Source organism: Chelonia mydas, chromosome 1 (genome assembly GCF_015237465.2).
Source record: "Chelonia mydas isolate rCheMyd1 chromosome 1, rCheMyd1.pri.v2, whole genome shotgun sequence".
NCBI classification, from domain to species: domain Eukaryota; kingdom Metazoa; phylum Chordata; order Testudines; family Cheloniidae; genus Chelonia; species Chelonia mydas.
This window is the reverse complement of record NC_057849.1, coordinates 310,322,001-310,335,468: the sequence shown is the minus strand read 5'-3', so window position 1 is coordinate 310,335,468 and position 13,468 is coordinate 310,322,001. Positions and strand designations below refer to the sequence as shown.

Here is a 13,468-nt window from a genome sequence, read left to right as displayed (position 1 = left end):
TTTAAAAAAAGCTCTATTGTGAGGGTTTTTTGGTCTGTCTTTAGATTTTTGAACTCTCCCGCCCGTCTCCAGTGTGTGTGTGCAACAGTTAGTGTCACCCACTATCCCAAAAGCATTAGGTAAGGCGATTTTTGCCCCTTCTGCAGGAGCTCTCACCCCCACATCTGCCCATTCCCTACCCAGCAATTAATCCTGTCCCCCAAGTCCCCCTCAATTCTGTCCACACCCAGCCTCCTCATCAGTTCAGCCTCTCCTTCCCCCATCATCCCCACCCCCATCAGTCCAGCCCCCACCAGCAGCGCTACTCACAAGCCCCCATCCCCATCAGCTCAGCCCCCACCAGGCCCCACCATCAGTTCAGCCTCCCCCCCTCCCCCCCCCCCCGTACTTCCTCAATTCAGCCCCCACTTCAGTTCACCTCCGCACTATGGTCGGCAACATTGTATTTCAAAAATACTGGACAAGCCTCAGATGTCCCCAGTCTTGACTTGAGCCTTTGGGGGCAAGTGCCTTCTTCTCCCCACTTCTCCTAGGGGTTCTTTCTCCCCAGGTCCGGGTGCTGTGCCTGGCAGCCGCTGCAGCTCCTCTTTATGTTCCGTGCAGATGCCGGGAGCTGAGTCAGAACCTCTGGCATGACGGAGGGGAACCTGAGTCAAATTTGAATGGCATCGAAACCCTGTGCACCAGGTCACAACGCCACTCACATTTAGTCTGGCTACCCCTCCACCAGCAACGCCACTCACATTTTGTCCAGATGCCTCTCCACCTGGCATGAAGGGGTGCCCAGGCCAAATTTGAGTGGTGTTGCGACCCTGTGCACCAGGTTGAAATACAGGAGAAAAGGCACCCCATACTGATTTAGCAAGGGACAGGCACTTTTTTATTTAAATAAGGGACATCCCTTATATCAAGGGACTGTTGGCAAACTTCCCTCCCACCTCCATCAACTTCCAGCACACTCACCACTGCTCCTGATGGAGTTCTCCATCCTCCTCTCCCAGGCCTGGGGGTGCTGTAGCACGGTAACCTTTTCCCCTTTCCCAAGCTGGGGAGAGAAGCTCCAGGAGCTCTTCACCACGCTCTGGCCAGGGCGGGATTTAGGGGCAGGTGACCCAGGTGACCACCTGGGGTGCTGGCCTTGGGGGGCACCGGGCTCAGGGTGCTGTTTTTGTTGATAGCAACACTTTTCCTAAAGTGCAGGTAGCTTTGAGGATCCCACTCGTGCTGTTGGTCACAATCGCGAGTGGCGAGTGCAGCTTTTCAAAGCTCAGGCTCATTAAAACGTATCTTCAGTCAATGATGGCCGACGACAGACTGACATCGCTTGCTATTTTATCGCTTGAAAATGCCATTGGCCAGTCTTTGGATCTCTCTGACGCTGGGCTTCAGCTCGCGAGGGCAAAGGCGAGAAAAGCGACCTTTTGAACTACAGGACTAGGGTTAACATTCTAAGGCTGTCACCTACGGTCACACTATTTAATACTGGTCCGCCTGATGGTGGTGCACAGTTCAATTTCTTGATGTTAGTACATTTCAGTTATTCTTAAAATTAAAAAGTTTCTGTAAGCTTAGAGGAAACATTTATTTTATTTCCTTATATATAGCATAAATACAGATTTACAGATCCTCGTGTGCAAATTTATCATCTTATATGACAGGGATGAATCATGCATGCAAATCGTGCATAAAAGTCATGAAATGGGCTACAAATGCAATAAAAAATAAGGTATTTAACAGTTTAACAAATGGAGGGGGAGCGCCAAAGATGATCCTCACCTGGGGCACCATTTGGCCTGGGGCTGGCCCTGACTCCGTCTGTTCCCCAGCTGGATGCTGCAGGGGAGTAGGCACTGTCTAATCCAGGTTTCTCACAGGAGGGGAGGGGGAAGGAGAGAGCAGAGCTGTCGTGAGCTGCTGGGTTCTTTGCTCACCCTCCTCCTTCTCCTTCCATGAGAACAGCAAGCAGAAGAGAGAGATTTTGTTGACTTCCAGCAGGGCTGAACTTCACTAGGAGGCTGAAGCTTCTTGTGTCATCACGAGATGGGCTGCAGAACCCTCTGAAATCCCACCACTCCTGAAAACACCATGAGAGTTGGCAATGCTGCATGCCACCTGATGGGAGACAACTTCCAGCTTCGCCCAAAACCGACAAACAATTAATTCTACCCCAACCCCGAGATGCCCAGCCCCCAGTTAATCAGTTAATTTGTGTGCCCAGCCCCCAGTCCCACATGAACTCTGCACACCCACCCCCAGACATACATCAATTCTGTGTCGAGCCCCACATCTCCCCCTTTCTCCCAGTGCACTGCTGCACCTCCTGCAGCTGTTGAGATGCGTTACCTCCAAGGTCTTCCCAGCTTCCAGGAACAGCTTGGGGGACCGCTCTTCTCCTCCTCCTCCAGTCGGAGAGGTTGCAAGATAAAGGGCGGGCAGGGGGAGAAGCAGGGAGCAGCTGACTCATATTTCACAAGAGAGGCAAGAGCAACTGAGCAGCCCTCAGCTTCTGGGCTCTTTCTGCTCCTTCCTCTACCCTACTGCAAAAATGGTATCAGCTGCTCCGTGTCCCTCTCCCTGCCCAAACACCTCTCTCAATTCCTGGGGAGGAGGGGAGAGCTCTGCCTGCCTTCTGCAGCAGCTGTGATTGACTGTTTTTCCCCAGGCAGCAGGGAAATGGGGAAGACAAAAAAGCAGCGCTGCTGAGAAAGGCTGGAAATGTTGTGAAGGTTAGAGCTTCTCGTGCTGTCATCCCCAGACTGGCTGCAGCAGAGCCCAAACTCCTGCTACTCGTGATGAAATTGTGAGAGGCTGACAACAGCGCCTGTGCAAGAAGCAGGGATGTGGCTAGCCAAGCATGTGGCCAGAACTCAGAATTGGGCCTTCTGTCTGCTCACTGGGTTTTCTTGCACTCTGGTGGCTGGACCAGCCAGTTCATTACATTGGGGCCCCACTACCTGGATGGAGCAGAGGCCCAGGTCAGTGTACAATGAGACTGGAAGCATAATATTGATCTATGTGGCTCAGTGAGGACAAAGATTGTTTCACTGGACTGTCTTGGACCCTGGAAGGGGTGGATTTTATGACATGGCCAGAGAACCAAGTCACCTAAACCCACTAAACTTCAAAACACCGAGCTGCCAGACAGAAATGGTGTCACCACAAGAAAGGAAACCGAGGAAACTAACACAAACCACTGAGGTAAGGTTTCACCAGAGAAAGTATTTTAAGTGAAATGACTCCTCCAAATATCAGACTTTACACACAAACAAGAATGCACTGAATAGTCCCCATGTTCCTTTCATTCCATGCTGCCGTAAGTCTCCCCACATAAGTCTCTGATCCCTGGCCTACATTTTTAATGTCTAAGATTGATTTTCAGAAGTGTAGATTTTTGTTAGAGAACAGCTGAACTGTTAGGGAATGTAATTCGTTATGTATGTTACCCTCGCTTCTCATTTCCATTCCTTTTAATGGTTAGGGGTTTAAAGGCTTTTTTTTTAAAATGTTGATTACTTACTATAGCAAACAATGGAGTTATGCCCACTTATACCATCTGAAGATCTGGCTCGAGGGCTGTATTATGGTATTTGTACAACACTGATTTGATTAGAGGGGCTGACCCACGGTGTTCCAGGAAGGCGCACAGTGTCACTAAAGTAAACTTTGCATGAGGTTAATAGCAGTATCAGATAAGTAAAGAACTCATTCCTGATTCATTGGCTATCACTTAACCTTTATCATTGCAGGGAAATCCCAAAGTGGAATTTAAAGCTTCCTCCTTTATTCCTTCTCCCTGTGAACTTTTGGACACATCACTGCAACTCACTTGCGACAACACAAACATGATTTCGAATTTTTCAGTTTTTAGTATCTTTTTAATGTAACGCTCCTGATTCTTACCAGCTCTGGAGCAGAATTTGGCAAAAGTCTAATTCTCTGTGTGCAGTTTTCAGACACTGTCCATTGCAAGATTACTGAGGCGTGGACACAATTACAATCACAGTCTGGGATTCCCCTATGACTTTCACAGTTGAAACATATTAGATAACAATACGAGCTATTATCATACACATGCAGGGCAGGGCCATTGTGTTTATCCTTCAAGTGCCAGAAAGTCATGTCAACTGAGAAGCCAAACTATTTTACACAAGGGAGGAAAGAGCATTCATAATACACCACAAAAACCTACTTGTTCCTTTATCTAGCACGAAGCCCACAGCTGAGCATTTTCATTATGTTTTTTAAGAGTTCATGTAACTATAATTACTCTGCACCCCAAACCTAGGATGCCAGGAGAGTGCCAGGTTTACTGTGTCTCGGAGGCAAGCACTGTAGGTGCTACAGCGGCTAGGCCTTGTAGGCGCTAGCCCTGGTGGGTCCCAAGAACCACTCAGACACATAGCTAAGGGAAAGGGCTGGCCGGAAAGGGGAAAGGCATAGGTGTTGGAACTACGAGCGTGGGGAGTGCTGGAGCACCCCCTGGCTTGAAGTGGTTTCCATTATATGCAATGTTTACAGTTTGGTTCAATGGCTCTCAGCACCCCCACTATAAAAACTGTTCCAGCAACCCTGGGGAAAGGTTGCAAATACTCCAAGAACATGAGCTTTAACAGTTACAATTCAAAGTGAGCAATGACAATTCCTGTTTGGGTTCCTAGGGCAGTCCAATGGAGAGCCAGGGCTCTTCTGGCCTACCACCTTTGGCACTCTCTCCTGTCCAGTCTCTATTCAAGCAAATAGTATTTGTGGCAAGTCAGGCTTAGTTAGTGTTTCTCTTTGGGGCCTCTTTGCACTGGGTCCCTGCCCAGCCACTGCTGTTCCCCCATAAGTCCCACATAGACCTGCACCCAGCTGTGATGTCCGGCACTCACAGCCTGTTCCACATGCAGCTCTGTCCACCGTTCCTGGGACTTCTCTACAGCTCCCTGCTGTCATATGGCTCCCACTCCCAAACACAACGTAGCCACTTCCTGAATAGGGACCTTTCCCCTTACCACCAGGGAAAAGGGATGTGCTGTGATAAAGGGGCTGATGGGAAACGCGGTCCCTGCTTAGCCCAGAGTAAGGGGCTGTGCCATGGGAAGGAGGGTACTAGGAGTTATAATCCCCTGCTATGCAGATCTATCACCTCACATTTGAAAAATATGCAATGTCCTTTTACATTTATATTTCTGGGATCCAGATGGCATACAGCATTTTTAAATGACACAGTAATTATGAAACATGGAATATATCCAACAATGGGTGGTGCCTTATATCTATTGTAAAAGGATAGTGATTAAATAAATGGTAATAAAATCAAAATCCAAAACTGCCATTACAGTGTATTTTCAGCATCACTTACCTCAAAACAGATAATTGTCATATCCCTCTTAATAAGTAAAAACAATACTTTGCTCTTTTGCCATATCTCCCAAAGGATCTCAGAATAGCTTAGAAATATTTCAGAGACACAGTCACACTGAAATCTAGTCAACTACCAAAACTACTGAAAAGTAGTTTCAGGTTCCTGAATCCCCCTGCCAATTTTTGTGGTTTTGCAATTGCATTTTCGTATTTTTTTAAAATGCTTTTCACTTCCCTGTTGCTTGTGAAAGATCCACACAAACATCAGGGGACGAAACTATCCATACCGAGGAAACAGTGAAATGAATCATAATAAATGGTGTCAAATGCACATAGAGAAAAAACAATATTTTTCTGTAATCTTAGTTCTCGTCATCTTGGCGAATTGGTAGGTATTCAACAGGATGAACTTCAGTAAAGACAAGTGCGAAGTACTTCACTTAGGAAGGAAAAATCAAATGCCCATCTACAAAATGGGGAATAGCTGGTTAGATAATTGGACTGCTGAAAAAGATCTGGGTGTTATAGTGGATCACAAATTGAATATGATGCAGCTGCGAAAAAAGCTAATATCATTTTGAGGTGTATTAATAGGAGTTTGGTATGTGACACACCAGAAGAAATTGTTCTGCTCTCTGTGGCACTGGTGAGGTCTCAGCTGGCATACTGCTTCCAGTTATGGGCACCACACTTTAGGAAATGTGGACAAATAGGAGAAAGTCCAGAGAGCAGAAAAAATGACAAAAGGTTTAGAAAGCCTGACCTATGAGGAAAGATTAAACAAACTGGGCAGGTTTAGTCTTGAGAAAAAAAAAACTGAAGGGAGATCTGATAACAATCTTCAGATATGTTAAGGGCTCTTATAAAGAAGGATGGTGATCAATTGTTCTCCATGTCCACTGAAGGTAGGACAAGAAGTAATGGGCTTAATCTGCAGCAAGGGAGAATTAGGTTAAATAGGAGAAAAAACTTTCTGACTATAAGGGTAGGTAAGCTCTGGAATAGGCTTCCAAGGGATGTTATGGAATCCCCATCTTTGAAGGTTTTTAAGAACAGGTTGGACAAATACCTATCAGGGATATTCTAGGTTTACTGGATCCAGCCTCAGCCCCCGGGGCTGGACTTAATGACTTCTCAAAGTCCCTTCCAGCCCTGCATTTTCATGATTCTATGGATGCTACTTCTAACAATAGCAGGTTAAAAAAATGTACAGACCGAAATGTGGATTTTTAATCGATGGTGTCTGATTTAGGGCCTGATCCTGCAAATTGCTAGCCTCAAAGGCCAAGTCCCACATGGCCTTTTTTAAATTCACTAGTTTGTGGCATAATTAACAGCATGGGTGGTGGGTATAATAAACCAGGGAAGGCCTTGCCTTCCCTGGAGCTGCCGCCGACCTGCTGCTGGACACCTGGGTTGCAGTGGCCCCGGCCCTTCTCTGAGACCCCCACCGCCTTCTCCACTCCACACGTCCACCCCGTCCCTGCTGATCACCACGTCCCTCCTCCTTGGGACAGGGGAGTGAGGAGGGACGTGGAGAGCCAGCAGCTGGTGGATTGAGCAGGCTTGGCCGGGCGCTGGGACCGGTGGCTTGGCAAGGGGGCAGGGCCTTCAGGGGCAAGAGGAGCTGGCGCTAGGGGGATGGCGGTTCAACTTGGCCCGACTCTGGCGGGAGGGCCAGCGGCTCGGCCCTGCCCGGCACTAGGGGAGGCCGACGGCTCAGCCTTGCCTGGAGGCTGTCAGGGGAGGGGAGGTTGGTGGCTCAGCCTAGCACTCCGGGGGGAGGCGGTGGGTTGGGGAGCAGCAGCAGCAATTTGGCCTGATATGGGTGGGGCGGGCAGGGCAGGCGGGCCGGGGCTCCTTCGGTCGTTGGGGGGGCCCTCAGAGTCAGGGTTTCTCCTTTTACGTGGTGGGAAGGGGGTTCTATCCTGTGGGCGGGGGGGCAGGGCCTTGGGTGGAAGGGGCAGGGCTGGCGAGCTTGCCTCCCCACAGTGGGGATTCACCCTCTACCCATGATTAGCAGCCATGGAGGGAGGTGCTGTGCTGAACCTTGGACCTGCTCATAGATTCAAGGGTGTATGTTATCCCCTCGTAAGTGTCCCATGTAAAGCCAGTTTACTCAAGTTTCCACAGGAGGGAACTTGCTCCCATTTAAGGCAATGCCAGTGGAAGTGTGTTTGTGGCAGAAAAAATATTCAATTGAAAAGAGTAAGAGGATTTGGTCTAACAAGATGCTCAGGAAACTTTCCAACATCAGTGTGCATCCTGCAGCAAAAACTCCTTGCAGCAGGTTGAAAATGCTACATAAGCTTTACACTGTAGGAGAAAGTCTGGGCCAATTGGTCCTACTGGGATAATTATCTTTCACAGTAAGAAAACATCTTTCTGTTGAAATAAATTGATGAATTCAGGATTCTACTAAATACAGCAGAAAAATTACATGCAGAACATGTACACAGTCATATTTTTAAGCATTTCAAGTTACTTTACAGTTGGTTCTGTTATATCAGAGTAAACTATTTTAGTATGCATAATTAACAAAAGTATACTCTATATTTTAAAAATTATCCTAGCCTTCAGAACTAGAAAACGTTTGGATAATATTTTGAAGACGAAGTGCTATTATTATTATACATACCATGGATCTGATTCTCATTTATACTCGGGCAGGGTAAAAGTCTTAAAGTGAGTGCAAAATACCAGTGTAATTTACACCCACTTTAAGGTATCTTTATTCCGCCAGAGATATGTAAACGAGCCTTAGTGTAAAGGAAAATCAGGCCTCCCATATGATTTTTAAAATATTTTGATAGGCTTTAAATATATAAAACTTCATAAACGCATGGACAAAATATAGCAAGGGTTCTTCTCTTTCCAGAACAATAAAACACAGTGGTAAAATAATATTTAAGCACATCGGAATCACATATGATCTGAATTCATGAACACAAACACATGAAAATGTAAATATACCTTTTTATTATTTTACTCTTAACAAAATATTTAATCTTCCAGGCATTTCTATGTTGCTCATCTCTTTAGTATTGATATAGTCTACTGTATAGTCAGCCTATCAAAATTTAAAACAAACTACTGTGGCATACATTTAATATATATAAGCAGTGGTGAGCTAGACCCGGTTCACACCGGTTCACTGGAACCGGTTGTTAAATTTAGAAGCCCTTTTAGAACCTACTGTTCTACGAGGGACAACCAGTTCTAAAAGGGCTTCTAAATTTAACAACCAGCCAAAAGTGGCGCCTGGCCCACCCCGAACAGCTGATTCGTGGGAAGCGGCGGGGGCGCGGAGAAGCAGAGCGGGGCAGTGCATTCAGGGGCGGAGGCAGCGCGGAGGTGAGGTGAGCTGGGGCCGGGCGCGGGGCGGGGAGCTGCCGGTGGGTGCTCTGCACCCACCAAATTTTCCCCACGGGTGCTCCAGCCCCGGAGCATCCACAGAGTTGGCGCCTAAGGCACCACTTTTGATGTGATCAGTGCGGGGAGCGGCCACTCCGCCTGCTCCCCCGCTAGCTACGCTCCCCCGCCCCTAGGAGCCAGAAGGACCTGCCGGATGCTTCCTGGGAGCCGCCCCAGGTAAGCACCGCCAGGACTCCCCACCTCACCCCCCGGCAGGTCCCTCTGGCTCTTAGGGGCAGGGTGGGCACCCACTACAGTGACCCACGAGACCCTCCTGCCCAGTTCTGGGGGCAGTCAGGGGACAGGGGAGGGGGGTGGATGGGGCAGGGGTCCTGGGGGAGGGGAACATCCAAGAAACGTGGGGGGTTGGATGGGGCAGGAGTCCCGGGGGGGTGGGGGCGGGCCATGACCCCTTCGGGGGTGAGGAGGGAACTGGTTGTTAAGATTTTGGCAGCTCATCATGGTACACAACCACATGCTTTTGTAATATCTGTACAGTTCAGCCACATCGAAGCAGCTTTTTAGGATATGTCTCAATCCAGCCCCTAAGGGCTTCACAATCCCATGACATTCTCAAGCAGAACTCTGTACATGTAGCCAAACTATTGTTTCATACCATCACTTCCACTTCTTAATAGCAGCTAAATATTTCACGTCAAGACTGACTTCTATTAAGATAGCAAAATCACAGCATCCTTATTTTTGAATCTTTTTTTAGTTTAAACTTTAGATAAGTTATTCAGTGATTTGTTTTATTATTTCTGTTATTAGTTGTCAGGAATTATTATAAACTAGAACATCTCTATACTGCCCCCATGTGGGAATATATGAAAACAATACAAAATTCAATTCCCTTTAAGAAATGACGTGGTTCATTCTCTCTTCCGTGCACACATGTAACTCATGAAAATTAGGAGTTACATTTGCACCTCCTAGCAAACAGGTTTTACTCTTCATCTTCAAACTTTCCAATTCATTACAAGTCAATGGGATTTGTGCTCCTAAGATATTTAGACACTTGAAAATCGCACCACCGTCAGTTCTTGTAAAACTTGCAGTTATAGTAAGAATTTAATCCCCAAAATAATGGCCACAAATAACATACTTTTTATTTCTGACCTCCAAATACATAAGATAAAGTTTCTTTCTGATGTATTCCTATATACTGTCATCTTTGTCATATCGTATTGTTTTACTCATTCCAAAATTACAGAAATATAAAAGTGATGTCTAAGGAAGGCTTGAACATTTTAATTCCTGTTTTGATACTATGAATACTCAAAGACAAACCACACAAATAAATACAAATGTCATTTATAAATATTGTAGTGGCATATAACTATTACATTCATAGATAACAGCTACAAACAAATTGTAGTTTACCTGAGAACATGAGAGTCGACATTCTTCAATCCTGGGGATTATCTGGCAATCAGAAGTCCCCAAAATTATTACAAGAAGAATCTGAATATCAACTGCTAGCATCTTAAATTGAAAAAAAACCCACCCCCACTCTTCGATTTATCCCTTAGAAATAGACCTTCTACTCTGACAACTCTCTCTCATGCCAAAACTTAAATACTGTGATATGAATTAGTCCCACCCACAGTACCTCTGAGCTAAGATCCTCCTCCTCCTGCAAATCAACATTTCAAAGTGTTTCTAATGTAGTGAAATGTGCTGGTTGTCTATGAAGTAAGCTTTACTCACAATTAGAAACTTATGTTCTTTAGTGAAAGCTAGTGAAATACACTTTCAGATCTGGATAATCACAGGAAACACCTTCCTTCTGGATTTCAGTATCTTACATTTGAATGAGTCTTGGAAAATTTGTTCCTTGTAGAATGTGTGTGTAAGTAAATATGATACTCATGAAAATTAAGGACTAACATCAGCTACTGATAGACAGAATGTGGGATGTCACTATGCAAGGTCACTGTTAATACAATGCCATCCTGACTTGCAACGCTCTTTCCTATTCTATTCTTGAGTTTGCCATGAGCAGAGACTTTCAATGTGTAGAAATCAGAGAAACAGGGTAGTTAGACAATCCCTCCGATAATCTGATTCCTCAAGTGACATAGCACAATGGAACAATAGCATCGCAAGACTGACTCTTGCTTCCCTTCACTGGGAAAGACAGACCTTTTTTCACCAAAGAAATGTGAGCTTTGAATTTAGTGTAAGGACTATTTGCCCTTAGTAGAAACGTTTTATTCTACCCTCTGTGTTCAACATTTCAGGTTTTACACAAAATTAGGAGGTGCACTCACTTCCCCAACTCTGAAAGCAGATCTTAGGTGAGTCATGATGCCTAAATAGTGCTTCAGTTTAACAAAGGGCGCAGGAACGCCTTTCTAGGCACTGCTGTGCAGTGAGGGCAAGCTGAATGGAAGCAGGGAAGCAGGGTCATCAGGATGACAGTGGCACTGTTTGGAAAACTTTTCTGATGCTAAGTGTACCTTCACTGCAGGGGAGCAGCAGGACAGCGACACCACATGCAAAAGATCAAGTTTCCCTACAAAGCTGGCTAAAATGGCAGATTTAAAGTTAATACCTGCCCATGTATCTACCAGGACAACAGCAGAGATGCCCCTGGATAAGGAAGCCTGTTCAATAGGGTTGCCAAGTCCTTGCATTCTGTTTTGGGCCACTGGTTAAGGTGCATAACACCTCAGTGGCCCTTTTAAAATGTAATTGAGAACAATAAAGCCTCCCTTAATTTCCTACCATGCGCCCCAATAGGAGAGCTTAGTGGGTGAGGCCGCTGACATCCACCAACACTCAGGCTAAGCTTTAGAGCTGGGATTAATTTTGTCAGAAGGTTTACTAGAGCTCAGCTACAGCCATTCATGCTGTATACACTACCCGGCCTTCATACCCAAAGGGGAGGTTTAGTTTTGAGAGAAAAAGCCTCTGTTCTAGTAAGATACCTATCCCAGTTCAAAAATATAGGGCATGACCAGCACTGGGTGTGGGATGGCCTTTGGTGCAAGTAATAAATAGTGAGGGCTGCTTCCTCAGAGGAAGGATGGTCCAGTGGCACTAGCCTGGGAATTGGGAGACCTGGATTCAATTCCCCGCTCTGCCACAGACTTCCTGTGTGACCTTGGGCAAATTAATTAGTCTGTCTGTGCCTCAGTTCCCTATTCGTTTAAAACAAAAAATTGGACTAATAGCACTACCCTACCTGACAGGGCTGTTGTGAGGATATGGACATTAAAGATTGAGAATGCTCAGATACTATGGTGATGAGTGCCATATAAGTACTTAAGATAGACAGATGTTGTTACCTGCAGGTCTGGTAGGCTGCAGGACTCTAGGTTTGATCAAGAAAAGCTCAAGGACATTCCCTACACTGGGAAACCTCTTTGAGCAATAGAGGCCTCTCTAAAGAAGGCAATGGAGACAGAGGTCACTTTGTGTTCTCACAGCTTTAGTGTAGACCAGCCCTGAAAGTCAACCTAAGTTACGCTGCTTCAGTTACATAGGTTATAACTGTTATGTAACTGAAGTTGACGTAACTTGGGTCGACTTACAGCAGGGTCTACACCGTGCTATGTCGATGGGCGACACTCTCTTACCTACTTACCTTATGTTTCCGGGGAGGTGGAGTACAGAAGTCAACAGGAGAGTGCTTTGCCATGAACTTAGCTTGTCTTCACCAGACCCACTAAAATTGACACAGCTGCAGCAGTACCAATTTAGCTATAAGTATAGACAAGCCCTCAGTTCCCTTCCATAAGTGAAGAAAGGGGAAACTTCTGCTTCAACAGCCAGGTTTCTCAATGATGGCTGGCTTCAAGAGAGCTCAGTACCTCCCCTGCATAGGGCACTTGCCCTCCACATCAACAGAAGCTGTGGAGTTCTATGGCCCCATTCAACAAGCTCCAAAAACTGAGCCATTCCAATGCATATAGTCAGCTAACCACTTTCTGTAGCTTGCCCAAGGCAAGATTTAATTTTCCCATCTGTACATAGGAGCAGTCATGTATTGGTGCCAGTGCAGACTCGTGGCTCTTCCAGGAATGAGGTGCATGTCACAGATCTGGTCAGGCACCCCCTGCTGGCCACCCATCAGACTACTGCTGTGAGGTGAATACAAGCCTCGGTATCCCTAGATCCCCCCAAGGTGTTTTCGCCTTTGGAGCCTGAACGAAGTCCAGCCACTGCCCTATTGTTGGGGTCTTGAGATGCAGACCTGCCATCTAACACTGCTTTCTGAGAGCTAGAGTCCATAGTGCTGCTGCCAAGCCCCTGGGTGCAATGGTTTCCTGCAGATTTGCTCACATTCAAACACACCTCTCCCAGAGCTCCACCCTAAGGTGTAAGCTTTGTGGTTTAGTGTTTAGCTCTCTCGGAGGGCTGTGATAATTCTGAAGCATATAAAACACTCACACACACTTCAAACAGATTCTAAGAACCTAATTCTCCTTTACTTAATCAAATGAAGCATGAGAGAGTACAGATAATTTAGAAAACAAACATTTTTGATGCAGTGCCCCTCACTACCTTATTCTTCCCTTGGGAGACCATGTGGATTGAGGAAAGCAGGTAAGGTCCCCTGCCTCATGAAGCTGCTACATGCTGGATTGCTGCTTCATCATGGAGACTTCTTACCCATCCTCTGTGACCGTCCTCTCACCTGCCCAATGTGGCTCTCCTTATTTATACACCCTCACTTCCAACACCTGGACCTTTGGTTCTG

At 46.2% G+C, this 13,468-nt stretch overlaps 1 protein-coding gene across 3 annotated transcripts in view; it reads right to left on the bottom strand.

Annotated features, from left to right (window-relative positions):
- Positions 1 to 10,312, bottom strand: part of IL17REL (interleukin 17 receptor E like) — a 78,399-nt gene extending 68,087 nt beyond the window's left edge. The window contains exon 1 of one of the 3 annotated variants that reach the window (XM_037889048.2): positions 10,144 to 10,312. In XM_037889048.2, coding sequence (XP_037744976.1) covers positions 10,144 to 10,245 — 102 coding nt within the window. In that variant the 5' untranslated portion in view covers positions 10,246 to 10,312. The remainder of the gene's footprint in view (positions 1 to 10,143) is intronic. The other 2 variants (XM_007068765.4, XM_037889049.2) reach the window with 2 other exon arrangements.
- Between the last annotated feature and the right edge of the window lie 3,156 nt (positions 10,313 to 13,468).